The 22,112-nt window shown below is 36.0% G+C and overlaps 4 protein-coding genes and 1 pseudogene across 5 annotated transcripts; 2 read left to right on the top strand and 3 right to left on the bottom strand.

Annotated features, from left to right (window-relative positions):
• Positions 1-64: 64 nt before the first annotated feature.
• On the bottom strand, positions 65-1,473 carry LOC104727321 (mitogen-activated protein kinase kinase kinase 20). Its single transcript, XM_087471870.1, has one exon. The coding sequence runs from the start codon at positions 1,338-1,340 to the stop codon at positions 297-299; it is 1,044 nt and encodes a 347-aa protein (XP_087327996.1). The 5' UTR covers positions 1,341-1,473; the 3' UTR covers positions 65-296.
• A 3,740-nt stretch (positions 1,474-5,213) lies between these two features.
• On the bottom strand, positions 5,214-6,226 carry LOC104727325 (protein RALF-like 34). Its single transcript, XM_010446397.3, has one exon. It carries the CDS (start codon positions 6,028-6,030, stop codon positions 5,632-5,634), a length of 399 nt encoding a protein of 132 aa, XP_010444699.1. The 5' UTR covers positions 6,031-6,226; the 3' UTR covers positions 5,214-5,631.
• A 553-nt stretch (positions 6,227-6,779) lies between these two features.
• On the bottom strand, positions 6,780-7,990 carry LOC104727327 (transcription factor HEC1 pseudogene; annotated as a pseudogene). Its single transcript, XR_015572817.1, has one exon. The product of XR_015572817.1 is annotated as a transcription factor HEC1 pseudogene (transcript).
• Positions 7,991-15,005: 7,015 nt separating this feature from the next.
• Positions 15,006-22,058, top strand: LOC104727328 (triacylglycerol lipase OBL1-like). The gene is made up of 4 exons (XM_087471789.1): positions 15,006-15,312; positions 15,400-15,630; positions 15,704-16,338; positions 21,789-22,058. The coding sequence occupies exons 1-4, from the start codon at positions 15,006-15,008 to the stop codon at positions 22,056-22,058; spliced, it is 1,443 nt and encodes a 480-aa protein (XP_087327915.1).
• Positions 16,798-19,548, top strand: LOC147935653 (uncharacterized). The gene has a single exon (XM_087476281.1). The coding sequence runs from the start codon at positions 16,798-16,800 to the stop codon at positions 19,546-19,548; it is 2,751 nt and encodes a 916-aa protein (XP_087332407.1).
• Positions 22,059-22,112: the final 54 nt, after the last annotated feature.

Here is a 22,112-nt window from a genome sequence, read left to right on the forward strand (position 1 = left end):
ATTGTGTCTAAATATACGATCTTTTTATTCACATTCATGATCATGGAGAAAGATAATTATAAGATTATGGAAATTGATGTTTATATATACAAAAGAGAATCGAGATTTGGGATCATGAATACAAAATTGGTATCTAGTTATTTACATGTAACAAATTTCTGAATATCTAATAAGAAAATATTTATACAACGAATTAAATAAGAATTGTTGGATCTGACTAGGAATCTAAAAAAAAAAAAACTCTAGCCTTTTCTCTGCAACTCTGTTTTTGTCCCCTGTTTTTTTAATCACTACCGTCACCGAACGGTGACCCAGCTACTGGTGACAGACCAATCAGGGATCGAATCAGCCGCCAAACTCGCAACCCTCTCATCCGGCGAATCGATCGTTTGTGAACCGGAAGAAACCGAATCCCAATCGGGAAACTCGAAAGGGCATCTCGGCGATGTAGAGACTTCCTCCTTTGTTTTCAGGTTAACAACGAAGCTTTCTTCTTCTTCTACTAAACCGTCGTGATCAAGATCGACGGCTACAAACGGATGGTGTAAAAGCATCTCAGCCGTCCATCTCTTCTTGGGATCTTTAACGAAACACTTTGTCAAAAAATCTCTTCCTTGTTCCGACAACTCCTCGGGAATCATCGGAACCTCGTCACCAACACCGATGCGTATCAACAACGACATGAAGTTCGATCCTTCTTTAAAACCCCACGCCGTTTTGCCACTAAACATCTCAACTACAGCGCATCCCAAAGCCCACACGTCACCTTCTGATCCATATTCGTTATCGTTAACGGCTTCCGGCGCCATATACAACGGCGTACCTCTAATCTGAACTCCTTCGTTTAACGCCGTCACTTCCCCAACCCTCTTGGCCAATCCGAAATCGGCAATCTTAACGGCGCCGTCACCGAACAACAGAATATTCCCGAGTTTTAAATCGCAGTGAGCGAATCCGTTAGCGTGGATGTGTCGTAGTCCTCTGAGCACCGATCCCGTGTGACGACGTACGGTGGATTCCGGTAGACCTTCACCGCCTAGTTTCTTGAGATAACTCTCCAAGCTCCCTCTGGAAGCGTATTCCAAGAACAAGTTATGCATCTCTTCTCCGTTTTCAACCGTCCGATCATCGCCGAAACATCGTACGATCTCGTCGCATTCGTCTCCGAGCTTGTCCAGTACTGCTTTCTCGTTCGCCAACGAAGCAGCGCCGTATGAGTCTGCGGATTTCACGGCCATGAACGTCGGAAACTCTCCGGAACCGTTATTAGAAGGCGACGACGCTAGACTCACTGTAGAAAACGTTCCGTATCCGATCGTTTCTCCTCGAATCCACTCCATCGAAGCAAACACGATTTGTAAGAGAATTCAAGAGTTGAGGGAAAATAAAATTAAAGAAACAGAGCACAAAAGCTCATGTCACGGTTAATGCTACTTCTTGGTGTGAGTTCCTCCATATATATATATATACTGAGTTTTTTTTCCCTCACCACAGAAAATAATAAAAAATTAAGGTTACGATTTTTTATTTTTGTAATAATATAATTAAATTTGCAAAGTCTGAATTGTTGGGAGTAATTAATGCACGTGACGAGAGGAGATTTTTTCTTTGTTGGGCTGTTAAACTAAATGTTATTTTAAGCTACGTGATATTTTTATTTGATATGAATAAATATGATGGCACGACTATTGTTTTTGTATAACTTTTAATATCTATCACTCACGAGGTAGATATTTCTTTTTTATTTTAGTGGTAATAAAGTAGTAACATGCTTGATAATTTAATGAGATCATTGATCGTTATTGTTGCTAATAATAAGTCAGTTTCTACTGAATTTGCGTTTAATTATGTTTACTCGTTTTAGGTTTCACAACATGCGTGATATGTTATCAGAAATATTGAAAACCTACTGTAGATTGAAAATTTGAACTTTATTTTCATTCTCGTATAGAGTGATGTGGATCGATGTGTATACATGAAGAGAACTTTCTTTTTAGTTTTTGAATTTAAAAGTGATTGTGGTTGTAATAGCAAATAAATAAATAAATAGAAATTAGATTTGTATAATACAGATAATATTCTTTTCTTGGCCTCTGTTCTGGACTCTCCTCATTTCATATGTTAAGAGTGAATAGGCATAGAATAGAATCCTCCTCGCATATGCCACTCCTTCGTAGCTGTCCCTGGTTATCATTCACACGGTTAGTACTTCGCTAATCACGTTCAGAACTCATATTACATAACATGATTTTTATTGTTAGGTTAACCCAAATATACAATACATATGTGCATATAGAAGAAGAGAAAAACTACTAATGCAACTTGTAACTAAATCATGGCCATCCAATCACCGTGCTTGCACAACCAATATATATTATTAAAAAAGTAGATAGGAAGATATTCATTTTCGACCATATATATAAAACTATACAAAGCAAGTTGGCATTGCAAATTACTTATATTTTGTTTGTACCACTCAAGAATCAAATCCTTTTCCGTTGGAAACGCTTTAACGTAACATTAATATTTCTTCCTACTGCGACAAGCCGCAAAGTGGGGATTCAATTTAGATTTGGGTCAGTTTAGGTTTATTACTTTTGCTAATGACGACTTCTGAGTATTGAGTAATATACGTGTGCTATAAGCTTATTTTTTGACATGTCAATATGTCATATAGTATAACTTATAAGCTTATAACCATGCATGTCCGATCAATTCACAAACGGTGACCAATAAAACTGACTAATTAACTAGCTAGATACTTTTAATTTATACAATAGTAGTTCATTAAAATCATTTAATATGTATGTATGTGAACAGTTTATATATATATATATATATATATACTTTTATCTAAGTTTATTTTTTCTTTCAATTTCATGTGTAACAATTATTTTTTTTTAAATGGCCAAGAAAAGCGCGGGTGCTTCGTACTGAAGTCATTCGACCCCAACAGACTTACGCAAGTTGCGGCGGCTCTGTTTTTTTATTTTATTTTATTTATATCAGTACATAAACAATAATAATGTAATTCGCCTATAATAATAATGTAATTCAATTCTTCTCTATGACATTTAAAAAAAAAAAAAAGATAATTAACGTTGTAACGGAGCCTGACGAAGACAAGTTGAAAGAAGAAAGAGAAGGTTGTTTTGTAAATTAAATTGTAACACCGTTACCATCACATGCTTCATTTTTATAGAATCTAGAGTGGAACTTAAAAAAAAAAGAAAATGGCGTCCATAGGAACCAATCAAATGAAAGCGTCACATGGACGTGATCCCTAGCCATTAGATTTAGTGGAGTTGCGATCTCTACGAGCATGTCTACTAGTACAACTTGCATTGGCTATTAAATAGTATACAATCTTTATCTTGGAAAGCAGAGAAATGTGAAGGTAAAATGGATATGAAATTATGAACCAACACCACCCAGGCGACTTGGATAATTCACTGAATACGAGGAAAAGAGCAGCCTACTTGCTTACTGGAGTATTATATTATAAATTCAGGAATATTAATTTATTAGAAAAAATATGGTGGCCCACAGTTTATTTCATGGATATTTCATCAATAATTTTGGTATCTTTTGGTATAGTCAGCCCTCTTTCATGGATACTTCATTTTATGTGAATTTTCATAAATTATATATAGCTGTAGTTTCCAATAGTTTGTGAGGCATCTTCGTATCGATCACGTCAGATTCGAGATCTTTTAAACATATGCATGGTGTGGTACCACGAAAATAACTTTATACACTATCGTACAAGTATGTGGTATATACCTTAATTAATTTCTCCAGAAACCCTATCTGATCATATCATTGTGAACATAATATAGAACTTTTTCATAGTTTCAAAGTATAATTTCCCAATCCCACAGTATATGTACGTTTGAAAATATATATATCAAAGTAGGATTATGAAAATATCACTTTGGAAGAACCAAACACATGTTTTAAGTCAATAGCCTATTTATATTCCTCATTAATTATAGGAATAAACGTACAGATCTTTCAACTAAAATTGCGAGGAAATAGTATATATCGGTAGGGGGTCATACACGACTGTCTATTTTAAAGTTGAATCAGAATATTATTGTTGGTTTTTATTCCACGTTCGAATTCAACTTAAACGTGCAAGTAGATTTAACCTTGTAGGCAAAGTCAATAGGGGTCTTTTGAAGATATCCAAAGTTTTGGAATATTCCTTGTAATATGGAATTTAGATTGACCCCTTTGAATTAGGAGAGGGCAACGTCATATAACACCCTTTTATTATTTGCATAATCTTTTTTTTTTCTACTTTCCGTATCTTACGATTACGGAAGTCAATCTAAAATATATATCTTTTGAGAAAGAGGACGATTAGTCTTTATTAAAATTCAAATGTTGGTCATCTTTAAACCAAACGCATAATCAGCCGCCGAACGCAAGTTCATGCATTTCAATTTAAACATGTTTCTTCTAATCTTGACTATTATTTATGAGTTTGGGTCAAAGGTAAATCCTTAAACATACAAAATACAAAGTCGTTTTTAATTTTTCTTCCAAGATTGAAATTTTGAAAGAAAAGGCAAAAAAGCCGTCTATTGACCGTTGAAGATAAAGATGAGCTTCTTATATTACACGTGCATGTTTTTATCTATTATGGTATGTATGTGGATATATTGTTAGGTTTTGCAAAACTGAGTAAGCCTGAAAACGATGTATATTTTTTTTCTGCTAATTAATACGTGGTAGAACTTAGCGTTAGCATATGTATGAATATGACCGTTTTCTGCAATCACGCTTCTACAACGTGTTTGAGAAGTGAGAACTATACGTTCGATTATTATTTCACATTCAAGTTATGTTGTATAGAGTTCTATATATCTATGTGCGTGAAACTTAACATCCACATAGCATGAGTGCATGACTATAAAAACAATCCTGTACTGCTTTTGTTTTGTTTAAAAGGACAATTTATATCAGTCATGCATGATTTGCGTTTGTTTTGTTATGGCATCTTACTATTTTACTTACCCATGCACGTTTTCAATTCTGAACTCGGATTCTAAATAATCTACCTACCTATACTTTACCTACAACCCAAAAATTCCTCAATTGGGCCAAAGTAATAGCCCAACAATGTCAAAAACAACGACACAATGATAACAAAGGCCCAAACAACAACCACGGCCAAACCATTTATTTATTTTTAAAAAATCGAGTTCAGATGAAAATATTGAAATTGGAACATGATCAAAATCAGATAAGTCCAAATACATGTGACCCCCCGGAGTTAACTCCCCCCCCCCCCCCCCCACCCCATAAACAGTACAAACAAATAATTAAAAAGGCACCGACGAAAAAGAAACCAAAACAAAAAATCCAGTTCCAAATTTACCAAATCCACCCCTCATTAACCTTTAAAGTAAAAAATCACCATTTTTAGTGCATTGTTCTTGAGCTTACACACAAATAACCCCAAGGGTTTAGTTTTTTTAACGAACGTAACAACTAGTAATAATAATAAATCAACCGGTTTAACAAATTACACATCGGGGGAACACACATTACACAACAAAGAAATACATAAATCCCATATGGTTGGCGAAATTACGAAAATGCCCAGTCCATATGATTTTTCATCTAAAATCTCCGGCATCGAGTGATCGACGAGCATCCACGGCGGTACGGATGAACCGGACCTCTGGCTCTGTAGCAGTTATGGGTGTAGTAAGATCTCCCAGATCTGGGAGGACACGGGACTCGATTCGCCGACAATGCACCGTACGATATGTAATACTTCTTTCCCCGCCAGTACAGCGACCGTCGATCTACGCCGTCGTCGTCGTCTTCCTCCTCCGTGACTTCGAAGCTTTCTTCTCCGTTGATGATGTCGAATTCGTCGGCGTGAGGGATCGGCCAGTCGAAGCCGTCGGGTAGAAGAACGAGAGATGGGTTATCGGAGAGAGATTCAGATCTCGGGAGTGAAACGAAGGTGAGAAGAGAGACAATGAGGATGAGACTGAAAGACTGAGCTGCCATGGTGATCTGTTGTTGGATGGAGACGAAAGCGAAGAGGAAGAAGAAAAAAAAAGGAAGTGACAAGTGATTATTACAAGGGAAGTCACATGCGAAGAGGTGTTACAGTTGTGTGATAGACTATGCTTTTTTGAGGGTTTCTAATTCAATGCGCCATTTATGGACCTCGAGCTTTGTGCTTTGTCTTCTTTTTTTCTTCTTGTGAGTGTGAAGATGAGTCATCTGGTGGGACACGGTGTAGGATAAGAGATGTCAGGATGATTGGTTATGAACCGTTTGATTATTTAGCTTTGAGATTAATGGGCCGGGTTTTCTTATGGTTCCTTTTTATACTATATGAAACTCCTTTTTGGGCCAAAATACTTCGGAAGTTTTAGCGAAAGACCAATCCCTTGACAAGGGCCCAGTTCAAACTTCAAAATACTTAAATACTGTATGGTTTTAGAGAATTTTATTATTAATCATTTTGGAAATTATTACTTACCTAACAATTAGAAAAAGACCCAATACATACAAAGATTTTTTTTTTGTACGTTACATGCCTAACGGTTCAAACAAATGATAAAAACATACATACGATAATGATGAAATAGTAAGGAAAAAAAAAAGTTTAGGACGACTTTTAATGTTTCTGGTGTTAGTTATATTATCAAGTACTGTTGTACTTGTATATTTAGACAAATAAAAAGTCAGTTGGACAACAAACAAAAAAAGGACTGAAAAGAGAGTCAACACAAGCAAGAAGCTGAAACTGAAAAAGCATATATATCATTAATGCTTTAATTATTTCATTAACAAGGATTACAATGACAATAGTAGTTCCTAATTTACAAACCCGCTCCAACAACCATGGAGAGTCTTGGCTTTAAAAACCATCACTTATCTAACCAAGATAAACAAAGTTAACAGTCTCTCATAGTTTCTTTAACATAAATTAATTCTTCCCTCTCCAGAATCTTTTTCTTTTTTGCTTCTTTTACTCTGACATTAATATTATAATAATAAAATGATAATCATCATCTAAGAATCTGTGCATTACCCACCATCTGATGAGTCCCCATTGCCCCACACCCTTTCATAACCACTCCTCCTCCGCCGCCACCACCACTAGCCGCCGTCATTCCACCGGCACCGATCAAAACTCTTCCTGGTCCTCCTCCTCCTCCGCCGCCGCCACCAACCACTGCCTGCTCCTCCAGCGACTGCACCTGTTTCTTTAAAAACTTTACATAATGAATAGCTTCGTCGAGCATCGAAGCTGTATCCATCTTCGTCCCACCGGGAACAAGCCTTTGCAAAATCCGAATCCTCTCGCTTATCCTCTCCCTCCTGTGCCGAGCCGCCACGCTCTGTGGATCTTTCGAGATCCTAACGTTCCTCCTCTTAGGTGGCTTAACCGCCTCGGGATCTATATGTATAGGTTGCATCACGGCGATGCGAAAGATCATCTCTCTCATAGCCGCCATGTTCGCGCTGTTATTATTGTTGTTACTGTTGTTTCTTTTGTCGAGCAAAACGGAAGAGTAGGCTGTGTTGGGAGAGAGAGAAGAAGGGTTAGTAAGTAAACCTGCGGAACCGTACCGGAAACCTGGTTCGTTGGTCAATGAGTGATCAGAGTGGTGATGGCTTGAGTTGAAGAGAAAAGGGTAAGTGTTGTTGTTGTTATGGTCGGGAGAGAAGAAAGATGAATTATTAGGGTTACAGAACTCATGAGGAAGCTTCTCCATCTGATGCATCATCATGTTCATTATGTCAGAATCCATAGAGAGAGAGAGAGGATATGGAGAAGCTGGTAAAATGGGTATGGAGAGAAACTGGTAAAAAGCTTACATAACGAGATTTTAGGGTTTTTCTTTTAGGTGATTGATGATTGATGATGAGAGAAAGAGACGGTAATGGCAAAGGTACTAGTTCTGTGCCCAATCAGAACTCAAGCAATACAACAAGAAGTGGAATGATTTATATAGCAACTTGTGGCCCATCAATCTTCTTTAACTTATACTACTACATATAAAATTTACACATATATATATATATATATATTATATAATTGTAAGGAATTTCTTCCCATTTTCAACTCTCACAATTATGGGCATATATCGATATATATTCAATGTTAAAATTTGTCTTCTAGTCTATGTGCAAAATCCACATGCATTCGGACAAACTTACTTATGCAATACCATATATACATCATTTTTTTTGTAGATAATTTCGTTAACTATTATATAACAAAGCTAAATAAAAATATTGAGGTGGATTCTATCCCTCATCTTCTAAACTTGTAATGATAAATTCTAGAACATTTTAAACAATAAATATAACACGAGGCACGAGCTAGTGCTAGGTCGCAAAGATTTTCGTAGGTTACTAAGAGAAGCTATGGAAAAAGCGTGTACATATATGTAGGAAGTTACTATAAGTGGAATAATTGCGTAACATAACTTGCATCCAAAAGTAAAAACAAGTAAAAAAGGCTTAAAATAAGTAAGAAAGATGGTTCCATTTATGAGGATCAATAGTGACCGTCGATTCACGCAGGGAGTCTTTGATCTCATTATCAACCGTCCAGATCATTTTTGGTCGTATACACATGGCTTGCCTCTATTGGTTTTCCACTACTATTGCAAAGAAGGCATAACGCGACAAAACAAGGTGCATGAACCGCTCTCACCACCAGCACAACAAAACGAGTATTCCATTTTCCCTTATTTTATACATTCATAATCAAAGTTCTATTCACCCTTATATTTTCTCTATCAATTTTTGTAGGTGAAAAAAATCATATAGTTCTCTTATATTTAGTTGAAGTCGCCGATCCAAGAAAGATGATTACTTACGATAAAGTTGTAATAGAAATAGAGAGAGGGTCGTATACTAAATTGTATAATTTGGTAATATGATTACCCCACATCCACATGAGATATGTCAGAATCCAGGGAGCACTATTTTATTCTGTAAACTTAATTAACACATTCATATTCATAACGAGAATGGTTAATAGTATATTGATTTGTGCTGTTGTATATAACAAAATGGTGGACATATAGATAGATAGATAAGAAATAATGGAGGATGATTAATCGGATCTCTCAATGGACATCGAGCCTTAGCGTATGGCACGTTTCTCAAAGCCGATCTGAGAACGACTTAATTCCTTCTTTTTTTTTCTTATATATCCTTTTCTCACTTTCTTTTAGTTTCAGAAATTTATTTAAGTATTTTATATTTAGGTTTAAAAAAAAAACTTTTGTTGCTTACCGCCACTCATGACTTACCTTCTGGCGAAGGTGCTTATCAGTTTATATGAAAATTGTCAACTTTTTTTTCTTCATCTGACAACCCTATATCATTCCCAACAAAGAGGAAGGATTTTTTTTTTGTTCTTCTTTAGCAATTTGCAAATGGCTTTAGACCCCAAAAAATAAGAAGTTATCATACTATAGTTAGTACGCTCTATCGTTTAAAGTGAATCTGATTCGTGATCAGATAAAAACGTTTGAATATTTAATTGGCACTCTGTAACTCATTAATAATGATGTAAACCAAATTAAAAATGACAAGAAGCAGCATTGATCGATCATAGCTAGTTAATCTAAACAAATGACAGTATATGATTCTTACCTTAAAAATACACAAAATCCAAAAAGACACCATAAGCTCTCACTGTTCTTTCAAGATATGTCTCACTTTATTTGTACAAAATCACATTTAAGACTGTTTTTTGTTTTTTAGTTTACTTATATATAACTCTGATTTTCTTTTTCTTTTTTTTTGGTTGGTTCTTCCCCATAATTAGATAAAAACAGGCAGACAATGCAAGTGCTTCGATCTTGGTTTTACCCTCCTATGTTGACACCAAAACATGCAAAATTCTACGAAACGGTGACGTTTCACTGTCCTTACTCTCTCAATCAAGAAACAGGTTTTATTAAGTCCACTTTTTTTTTCTTTCACTTTTGCCCGACTCACTACAATAAATACTCTCATCTTTTGTGTAACACACACTGTCTTCACTTATCGTCACATTTATTAGTAATAATATGGGTGTCAATATATATTAGCTATTATCATATTGGTATTTGTATCATGTGTTATCGACTAAAACTTGTAACATTTCAAATTGGAAAACACTTAAAATGGTCAAATATATGGAAATTCATGAACGATGAGATAAAACAAGGGTCCATCTCGATTATTACATATTGGAATTTTTTCACAACTTTGTTTCAGTCTTAAGACTTTATTATGACCTTCGGTTTCTTGTTCCCTTCTCTCTCTCAAAAGATCTGTGAAGAATCTATGTGACAGCACAGTGGGAACAAAGGAGGAGTAAAAAAACATTTTAAACAAAAAACTTCAGAAGGACCACAGACATATATACATATACATGTCTAAAGATATGAATATGATTGGTTAGCCTCTGCATGGTAGTGGCCAAGCTGTCTCTCAATCCATTGTATGTTGATAATTCTGATATTGATCGATATTCGATGTGAATGAATGGTTACAAGTTCGGTAACTGAAACGTAGTAACTAAATAATTATTGTAAGATCAATACAAACCCGAGTGTAAAGCATCAATGCAGGCGTCAGTGCAATGACACATCGCGTGCATGTTTGAGATGCAAGGTCTAGTATACAAAGTTTCTAACTAATTAGAAAAGTTGACGTCGTGCGATTAATTATTACACTTAGTTGGTAGTTGGACGTACGATTACCAGAATAAATATAAAGATTAAAGTTAAAAGACATGTATGTTTATATATAGTTCGGTACCAATTTAAACTATAGGTAAGAATTAAACCTTTTTCAAATATGACGATCTAACTACATTTAAATACCAGAAACAAATAATATAGTTTATTTGTTTATTAGTTGTAAATTTTTTTTAATAGTGTGTAATGTACGTACCAAAGTTGAGATAGGCTGCCTCCGAAGGCAAGGTAGCGATACAATCGTGTTCTTGTCCCAAGCATCATCTATACTCGTTGTTCCACTAACAACCCACTTTATATTAATAATTAATTAAATCAATCCAATTATCAAAATATATAAAACAATCCAATTATTTTCACACAATCTAGTAAATAAATAATATATTCACTCCATAAAAATTACATTGTTGTTTGGTTATTGAAAAAAAAAATCGTCCCACGTGAGATATCCCACAAAGGTCCCAACATCACCACAGAGAGTCTCTGATCATTACAATATCCTTAAGATTAGATTTATATAGACATTTTCTTATAATATCTTCTTGGGCAAGTGCTCTGTATTGTTCTGACACATTTCTATCATCTTCCTCCCTTTCTATTTGTTATTTTTATTTTCCGTTTGACATATTGAAGAAATGAGATTTTTTTTCTTTTCTTGTATCATCTTTTCTTCAATGCCTTTTCCTCCTTTCTCTTCTCTATCTCTCTTTTCTTTGGGGATAAATTCTCATGTTCTCTGTGACAGGTTAAAGTTTATGCACTATTCTTTGTTATTATTCATCTATTATATAATTTATACCAAATGCATAAGGAATGCAAATCAAATGAGAACAGCTAGTATGTGCGAGATTGCCAATGAACGGTATCATAAAGTTATCGTATATATACTAGTAAGATCCGACTACAAAATCAAACCAATTACGTAACCATATGTATGTTTTTAATGTCTTGAGATGAAAACAAAAGTCAATATCTAGATCTTAGAAGGTTGACACGTCCTGAAACGAAAACGTAGATGTACAAATTTTAGTATGAAAAGAAAAAAAAAAGTTGAAAAAAGGGTAAAATTCGAGAAAGAATGGGGACAACCAAATAGGTGGGTTGATAAAGATTTTGATTTTATTGGATATAAATTAGTAAGCTTTTAAAATGGGTAGGTGTTGGGAATGTAGATCCCAATTTTATTTATCTTCGTTTTCTAATATTATTTATCTTATTCCTCTTTGGCTCTTTCTATTATTTTTGGTCTTTTGTTGATTTTTGGTATTTTTTGGTGCATACTTTGACTACTCGCACCTACGTCTCTTGTGCTATGTTAAATGTACTCATTTATAATTTCCCGGTGCACCTCACACACACGACATATGGAAAACAAAAATATGATATAAGATAATGGTTTCATTTTGATGATATAGATATTAGAATATTTTCTCCTTTCGTATTCAGATTTGATAAGGATCACGTACAACACAACTAATTACGCATCCATTTACTCTCTTTTCTTCTTATGCATCCATATGACCATATACTGATCATATCGGGATTATTATACGTATATGTGTATATTTTGTTTTGGTTATTGGTTAGCAGACAAAAATATCAATGATTCAACAGATCTAGGGCTTTAATTTAATCAACGAGTCGCATATTATTAAGATATATGATAGAATAGAGATTTGTGGGGCAATATATGTACTATATATGGGTCTTTCCACTCATTGCCAATTGGTTTTGAGTTGGACCCTGATATATCATGGTTTTTTGTGGTTTTTAACCATGATATAAAGAGTTTTTTAGAGTATTTTGATTTGTTTTCTAGGATGTTTTTGAGTCTTTACAGATTTTCTAGGATTTTAGCATGGATGGAGTAAAGTTGAGCAATTTGGATCATTTTGGAGCATTAATCCCGAAGAAACGAACTTGGAGTCAGAACAGAGAGGGAATGTCGATCGACACTGCTTTAGCATTGATCGACACCGTATTTTGTTTACAAGAGAAGTCAAGTTCTGGAAGTTTTACAAAATTACCCGAAGTTTTCCATATTTGCAACACAAGTCCCTGACGTGTTTTAGGACATATATATATATATATATATATATATATATATATATAGTATTTTTAGGTTTTAGAAACCCTTAAGTTATTTCTAGCAAGTTTTACTTTCTGCAACCCTGTGAGATTTTGAGAGCTTTTGGGAGAAAGAGATCTGAACTGCTTTGAGAGAAGAATTCATAAACTCCCTCTTTTACTCTTTTAATTTCAATTGCTTATTATTCAGAAAGATGATTTGTTCTTCATTGAATATGTCTGAGTAGTTTGCTTGTTAGGTTCAGGGTTTTTCACAGGATTTTATGATTTATAAGATCTGTTTATTTAGGATTCATTATCTTTCTAGATCTTCATCATATGTTGTTCTTCATACTAATTCTTGATTGATCACCTAGAATACCTTAGGAAAATAAATTGATATGAGAATATAATTGATTTTCCTGATTAAAACCTTTGATGAGCAAAATTACTTTTTGCAAAGAGATTTGATTTAGTAATTTTGTGAACTTATCTAAACCTGTTTTTAAAGCTGATTTTTAACCTAGAATTTTGCAAGGAGATTTGGATTTTCTGGTTTTAAATTTAGATAATATTTGCAGTGAGAACTGATTTATTTTACAGAAGAGTTTAGAGTTCTAGATCTGATTTTTAATTGCTTGAATCCTAATTAATTTATTGATTTGATATTCCATAATTTCCTGAGAAATTCTCTATACCTAGCTTTTTGATCCCTTGAATTTACAACAGTTTTATTTTAATATTTTGCTTTGATTTTCTTATTTAAATCAACTTGTTTAGCGTAATCATAAAACTCTATAATTTATTGTGTAGTCTAGAGTCCTTGTGGAATTCGACTCCTAAGTATTACAATGACCTCTTAATTTGAGAGAGTAGCTCTAGGGTTTAATTTGAGCATATCAGACCCCATGTTTACTAATATGGTATCATAGCTCTTGCTTTGAGTTTTTTTTTTTTTTTTTGCTTCTGCATTCATTGAGCGGAGATGAGCCTTCCACTTCCATCGATTTCTCGTTTTATTCAGCTTCTTGTTATCACGATTTGTGCTTTCGGATCTTGTTTCCGATCCTGATTCTTTTGATTTCTCTTATTAGTAAACATGGGGTCCAACTCAAAACCAATTGGCAATGAGTGGAGAGACCCATGTACTATATATATTTCCCCACAAATCTCTATTCTCTCAATGTGGGATATCTTAATACACCCCCCTCACGCTCAGGGCTGGACATCTAAAGCGTGAAGTTTGTGGGACTGAACATCTACGGGTAAACACACAATCGAGAAATATTTACCATAGGCTCTGATACCATATTAAATTCCGAATAACCGGAAAAGATGAAGAATGATCGGAGGAGAGAAACACCGTTTTTTTAATCTGATTAGAAAGTTTGTTAGAAGACGTTAAACTTAATTAATGTTGATTCTCAAGTATATATACTAAACAATAAACCAGAATTGATCTTGGTTTACTAAGATAACCGGTTTGTACCATCTATCCTAATACATATATATATCTCTAAAAAGAACAATCGGGTTCAAAACTTCAAAGTAACATATTTTGGTTTTGCCAACTTAAGACTAACGTATGTTTACATAAAAGTATCAGAAACATAAATTTACATAATTCTATATCTTTGTTAGCATTTCGTTACCACATTTTCACATTTCGTTACTATTTTTTTTGGAAAATTTCCTATCTTTAGCAAAAGATTACTGTTTCTGAAAATGAGGAAGATACACAAGTCACAAGTGCATTTGGCAATTTGGTGTTGAAGACACTGATAAATAGGCCACATATCATATTATATTCACAGCCCATATGTAGGCTAGGCACACCACGTATATAAAGAAACCCTGAAAAAGTAAAGCCGGGTCGCGTTTTCTACATATGGTTACCGTTAATGATTTTTTTCCATAAAGAGAGAGTTAGTTGGGAAAGTTTCCTTTTTGTCATATAATTACGATCATTTAACCCACGTGTAACGTTCATATATTCCAAAACCAAATCTATAAATCACTTTTTTACAAAAACACAAAATTCAAATCTCGTTTTCCCATAACTCCAAGTCTCCAAGTATTCCAAATCTACGAAACGGTCCATTCTATTTCTAATCCTCGCATATATTTCATAAAATTGTACGTACATAAATAATTGCATTCACATTACAACACTCACACAAAAATTAAATCAATATGATCAACAACAACGGCGATGACGAAGAAGAGTTTGCGAGAGGATATCTGATTCTCCGACCGGAAGAGCTCCGACCATGTGAACTTTTCCGTCTGTTATTCTCCTGCAATATCGAAAAGCCAAGATTAGTAGATAGCTCAGAAACCAAAGAACCAAGTTTCCGACGTCGATGGCTTATCTTCGTATCTCTCGTCCTTCTCAAGCTTCTCCGATTCTTCTCCGAGGTGTTAGCACTCCTTGGCTCCGCCTTAGAATTCTCTTTAAACTTCCTCTCCGCTAACTCTTTCTCCGGTTTCTTCCTCCGAGGTCTTGATGCTTTCCATCACTTGTTCATTCTATCTATTATATAATCATACAATTATGCTAATTTTTTGGATATATATGCTTGCGCAGGACAAGTGGTGTTGCCGAAACCGACATCGGAGAATTATCAGTCTTTTATCGGACATTTAGACACGAGAATAAGTTTAGACAAGACGATGAATCGCGAAGATGGAGACAGATACTATGCTGCATTGTCCATTATGGCTTCAAAAATTGCCTATGAAAACTCAGCCCGTATCAAATATGTCGTCGAGAATCATTGGAATATGACTTATTTAGGTCTCGTTGACTATTGGAACGGTATATATGCATTGTGTTAATAAAGGATAAATCTTAATCAAGTTTATAATAATTATTTTTATAATTAATACAGAGTACCAAGAAAAGGAAACAACACAAGCCCTTATAATGTCTACAGATAAAACAGCAACACCATCCAACGGTCAAGAAACGACGGTGGTGGTTGCATTTAGAGGCACAAAACCGTTTAACTCCGAAGATTGGTGTTCAGATTTCGACATTACATGGTATGAGCTCCCCAACATTGGGAGGATCCATGGTGGTTTCATGAAAGCTCTAGGGCTTCAAAACAATTGCAGTTGGCCAAAGGAACCTCTCTCAAACCCTAATCGATTATCTCCTTTGGCTTACTATTCAATCAGAGACTCTTTGAAAACTCTGATGGCTCAAAAAGAAAACACTAAGTTCGTTCTAACCGGTCATAGCTTAGGAGGAGCCTTGGCGATCCTGTTCACGGCTGTGCTTGTTATTCACGATGAGACCGAGTTGTTGGAGAGGATACAAGGGGTTTATACTTTTGGACAACCTAGGGTTGGAGATTCCAAGTTTGGTGAATTTATGGAGAAGAAATTAGATGAATACGATGTTAAGTATTACAGATTTGTTTATCATAAAGACATTGTTCCAAGATTGCCGTACGATGATAAGGATTTGATGTTCAAACACTTTGGCACTTGCATCTACTACGACCGACACTATCAAGTAAAGGTATATATATTCATTATTATTTGCAAAAATTATACAAGAACTTATTGGATAATAAGGTTGTAAATAGAATATACTGTATAGAGTTAGTTATACTACTTATACTGAATATAAATACTCTTGTAAATACACTTTTACAATTAATGAGAAATATACAATTTATTTAGTTTGTTATATTGATATGGTATCAGAGCAAATACTCTAACAAACTAATCAAGCTTCCGCCATTGTTTTCTCATTCATCTTCCTCGTTGAGCTGAACCCAGACTCGAATCAACGATCATGAGCTGTTCAATCTCACGAGCTTTACTCGAATCTGTCATTTCTTTTTGTTTCGCTGTGATTTCGTTTATCTTGTTCGCGATTTTCATCATCTTCTTCGCGATTCTTCTTTCCTTTCTTTGACCTTGATCTATTGTTTTCTCTTTTAATTCATCAATTCGACACAGATCCTCTACAGAAATGGGATCCACAGCTCAAAATCGATCAATGACTCAAGACACTGTTCCTAATGTTCCTCACCACTCCGATCAATACGAGAATCCGTACTTCTTGCACGCGGCGGATGACGCCGGACTCATTCTTGTCTCCGATCGTCTTTCCACTGGATCCGAGTTTCACTCTTGGCGTCGCTCAGTTCGTATGGCGCTCAATGTTCGAAAAAAACTCGGTTTCATAGACGGTACTATTCCTAAACCCGCTGATACTCATCGTGATGCTGGATCTTGGTCTAGGTGCAATGATATGGTAGCAACTTGGTTGATGAATTCTGTTTCTAAAAAGATTAGCCAAAGTTTGTTGTTCATGCCTACTGCTGAGGCGATTTGGAAAGATTTGTTATCTCGCTTCAAGCAAGATGATGCTCCAAGGGTCTATGAGATCGAACAGCGTTTGAGTACTATCCAGCAGGGTTCTCTTGATGTTACTACTTATTATACGGAACTGGTTACCTTGTGGGAGGAACACAAGAATTATGTGGAATTACCTGTTTGCACATGTGGGAGATGCGAATGCAATGCCGCTTTGTTGTGGGAGAAGTTACAACAACGATGCAAGGTCACCAAGTTTTTGATGGGACTTAATGAGAAGTATGAGGCTACTCGGAGGCACATTTTGTTGCTTAAGCCTCTTCCTACTGTTGTTGATGCGTTTAATCTGGTAACACAGGATGAGAGACAAGTGACAATCAAACCTGTCACGAAACTCGAGAATGTTGTTTTTCAAAGCACTGGACCTTCTGATGCGATTACTACTGGTGATTATGGTGGTTCACCTGATATTGCTTCTCTTGTGCCTACTGGTGGTTATACTCGTTTATCGGATAATACGGCTTATGCAGCAATGAACTATAGACCAAGTCAACGTCCATATTGTACTCATTGCAACCGGTCTGGACACACTGTGCATAAGTGTTACAAATTGAATGGATATCCTCCAGGACACAAGTTTGGTCTGAGACCATCTACTCAACAGTACTCAGGGAATCGTCCTCCATTTCCACCTCAGTCCCAGTTTCAGCAAACCTCGTCACAGAATCAGTATGCAAGACCTGGTGGTGTATTGGCTAATGCAATGCTTGATGGCAATGGATTGACTAATTCTCCTTCTCTCTACATGCCACCACCAGCGATGAATGCTACTAATCTCGATCTCAGTCAATTCAGTGCTGATAAAATCCATTCTCTGATCCATCAACTCAACACTCATGTACGGCTACCAGAGCAGTCATCTCCTCATCTAACTGCTACGATAACTGCGAATGGAGCCATGGCACCAACGTCCTCATCTGGTATTGTTTCTTTTGAATTTCCATCTTCAAGTCTACGATATGAGAATCATTCTTTTACTTTACAACATCATTCTCTTACTTCTTTATACTCTGTTCTTCCTAATGGTGTTTGGATAATTGACAGTGGAGCCACTAGTCATGTTTGTTCTGACTTGGCTTTGTTTAGTGAAATCTATCCTGTTTCAGGGGTCACGGTCTCACTACCAAATGGCACTAGAGTGTCGATAACACATACTGGAAGTGTGCATATTAATGATAATCTAGTTTTGCATGATGTTTTACATGTTTCTACTTTCAAATTCAACCTTTTGAGTGTGAGTTCTTTACTAAGACATGGTCAATGTTCTGCACATTTTTACCCTGATGATTGTTTTCTTCAGGACCTTTCTCGGGCCTTGACGATTGGTAGAGGCGTCTTAATTCACGGTCTTTATATCTTAGAGACTGAAGTCCTTTCTGCACATTTCTCTGGATCCTTGCTTGTCGATGGAGACCTTTGGCATCAACGCCTAGGCCATCCATCACCTGCCAAGTTACAGCATATGTCGAGTACTTTACCAATGTCCAAATCTAGTTCTTTACATTGTCCAGTCTGTCCATTAGCTAAACAAAGAAAATTACCTTTTGTGTCTAGAAATCATTTGTCTTCCTCACCATTTGAACTTGTTCATTTAGATATATGGGGTCCTTTTTCTATCGAGTCTGTAGAAGGTTACAAATATTTTCTTACAATTGTTGATGATTGTACACGAGTCACTTGGCTTTATATGTTACGGAATAAGAGTGATGTTTCTATTGTTTTTCCTGATTTCATTAAGCATGTTAAGATACAACATAATGCTCATATTAAAGCTATACGAAGTGATAATGCACCAGAATTGGCTTTTACTGATCTTGTTCGAACCAATGGAATGATACATCAATACTCTTGTGCATATACTCCTGAACAGAATTCTGTTGTTGAACGTAAGCATCAACATTTATTAAATGTTGCACGAGCATTGTTATTTCAGTCTAATGTTCCTTTAGCTTATTGGTCTGATTGTGTCTTAACTGTTGTCTTTCTCATTAATCGAACTCCTTCTTTGTTGTTAGACAAAATATCACCTTATGAAAAGTTGTATAAAAAGAAACCTGAATATGATTTCTTGAAATCGTTTGGATGTCTTTGTTATGTGTCTACTCTTGCTAAAGATAGAAACAAATTTACCTCTAGGGTTGTTCCTTGTGTTTTCTTAGGTTATCCTTCAGGATATAAAGGATATAAGGTTGTAAATCTCGACAGTCGTGTTGTTTCTATATCCCGTAATGTTGTTTTTCATGAAAGCATTTACCCTTTTACGACCATGGAGTCATCATCTCATTCACATGATTTGTTTAACAACACAATCTTACCTTTGTCTACGCCTTCTTGTTTAGATTAATCTCATTTAGACATATATCCTGTTTATGATGGTAATGCTTTGGCATCTGGTTCGAATGCACATTCATCTGCTTCTACATCACACACTAGTGCAACATCTAGTTCACATGCATCATCTTCAGTTTCTGCCTCACAATCTACTGTCGCATCTAGTTCGAATACATCATCCTCACCTTCTGCGTCGCACTCTAGTGTCAACCCTTTACCATCATCAACAGAGACCGTGGACACTGTTGCAGGACGGATTTTGCCGCACATTACTAAGTCAAAGTGACAGGTGAAGGCTCCAAGTTACTTATCTGATTACCATTGCAATCTTCTACACGATTCTCATTCCTTTTCTCTTTCTTCTCCCTTACACATTTCTGATTCTGAATCTGTTTCTTCTTCTCCTTTACCTCTTTATCCTCTTTCTTCTGTTCTTACATATTCGAAACTCAAGTCTCCCTATCAGGCTTTTGTTCTTTCTTGTTCACTAGAAACAGAACCACAAAATTTCCATCAGGCTATGGCCCATCCTCATTTTCCGAAGGCTATGGATGTGGAGATCACTGCCCTTGAACAGCTTCATACATGGACTGTTGAATCTTTACCCCCAGGTAAGCATGTGATTGGGTGTAAATGAGTTTACACTATCAAATATAACCCAGATGGTTCGATAGACAAATATAAGGTTCGTCTAGTTGCTAAAGGTTATACGCAACAGGAGGGCATCAATTACATTGAAACATTCTCACCAGTTGCTAAACTTGCCAGTGTTAAGCTTGTTCTTGGTCTTGCAGCTAAGCATGGTTGGACACTAACACAAATGGATGTTACTAATGCCTTTTTGCATGGAACCTTGGATGAGGAAATTGATATGAGTCTTCCTCAAGGTTACACTCCTGCGAATGGTGCTCCTCTACCTCCAAATGCAGTTTGTCGGCTTCATAAATCATTGTATGGACTTAAGCAGGCGTCTAGACAATGGTACCATTGTTTCTCCACAGTTCTTCTCAATGAGGGGTTCGAACAAGCACCTGGCGATAATACTTTGTTTGTAAAGCAAACTGGAGACTCGTTTATTGCATTGTTAGTATATGTGGATGATATAATGATTGCTTCCAACAATGATTCGGATTTGCAGGCTCTACAAGCTGCTCTTCATAGAGCCTTTAAAATCAAGGAACTGGGAGCACCGAAGTATTTTCTTGGTCTGGAGATAGCAAGGAATGCTTCTGGAATTTCATTATGCCAGCGCAAGTATGCTTTAGATATTCTTGCTGCAACAGGTATGCTTGCTTGCAAACCCGAGACAGTTCCTATGGATCCAACGGTACATCTAAGTAGGGAATCTGGAGTTTTATTAGAGGATGCGACTTCTTATAGGGAACTGGTTGGTAGACTGTTATATCTTACCATCACTAGGCCAGATATCACGTTTGCTGTCAACAACCTTAGTCAATTCCTCTCTTGCCCTACTGATGTGCATTATGCAGCTGCTCTTCGCGTGTTACGGTATCTCAAGAATAACCCTAGTCAAGGACTTTTCTTCTCTGTTGATACTGAGTTGTGCCTCAATGCGTTCAGTGATGCTAACTATGGTACATGTCCTGACTCAAGGAGATCTGTCACTGGTTTTTGCATCTATCTAGGTAGTTCCCTAATCAATTGGAAGTCAAAGAAGCAGGCTACAGTTAGCCGGAGTAGCACGGAGGCAGAGTATCGGAGTATGGCTTTAGCGACTTGTGAACTCTTATGGTTGACTCAGTTACTTAAGGATCTGAAGGTGAAGATAAAGACTCCTGCGAAGTTGTTTTGTGATAACAAGTCAGCTATGCACATTGCTTCAAACCCAGTCTTTCATGAGAGGACAAAGCACATTGAGATAGACTGTCATACTGTACGAGATCAGGTGAAAAATGGTTTTCTGAAACTGTTTCATGTTACTAGCTCGAACCAACATGCAGATATCCTCACTAAACCTTTGCATCCTGGTCCGTTTCATTCTTTGTTATCTCGTATGTCTATTTCAAGTCTCTATCTTCCAGATTCGGCTTCTGTTTCAGAGACTTGAGAGGGGTGTATTGGATAATAAGGTTGTAAATAGAATATACTGTATAGAGTTAGTTATACTACTTATACTGAGTATAAATACTCTTGTAAATACACTTTTACAATTAATGAGAAATATACAGTTTATTTAGTTTGTTATCTTGATAGAACTATTCAATTTATTTTCTGTGACTTACATTGATATAGGTTTTGAGAGAGGATTCAGAGGAAAAAATTTTCTCGTTGCGGTGGATTATAAAGATCATGCACGGTGCTATATTGGAGCTCATAAGAAGCTTTACTATTGTGACTGAGAAGGGACCGGAGTTTAGGGAAGGATGGTTGTTGAAGGGTGGTAGGGTTTTGGGGATTATAGTCCCTGGGGTTTCAAACCATACACCTCAAGATTATGTCAATGCAATTATATTAACCCCTCCTTGTGTTTTCCAAATTCATAGAGATGTATCCATTACATAAACAAGGGTTGTGTAAGTTAGTGTGTGTATATTATTGACCTACGTTGGGCTTTTT

The sequence above is a fragment of the Camelina sativa genome, chromosome 11 (genome assembly GCF_030686135.1).
Source record: "Camelina sativa cultivar CO46 ecotype springtype chromosome 11, ASM3068613v1".
Taxonomy (NCBI): Eukaryota; Viridiplantae; Streptophyta; class Magnoliopsida; order Brassicales; family Brassicaceae; genus Camelina; species Camelina sativa.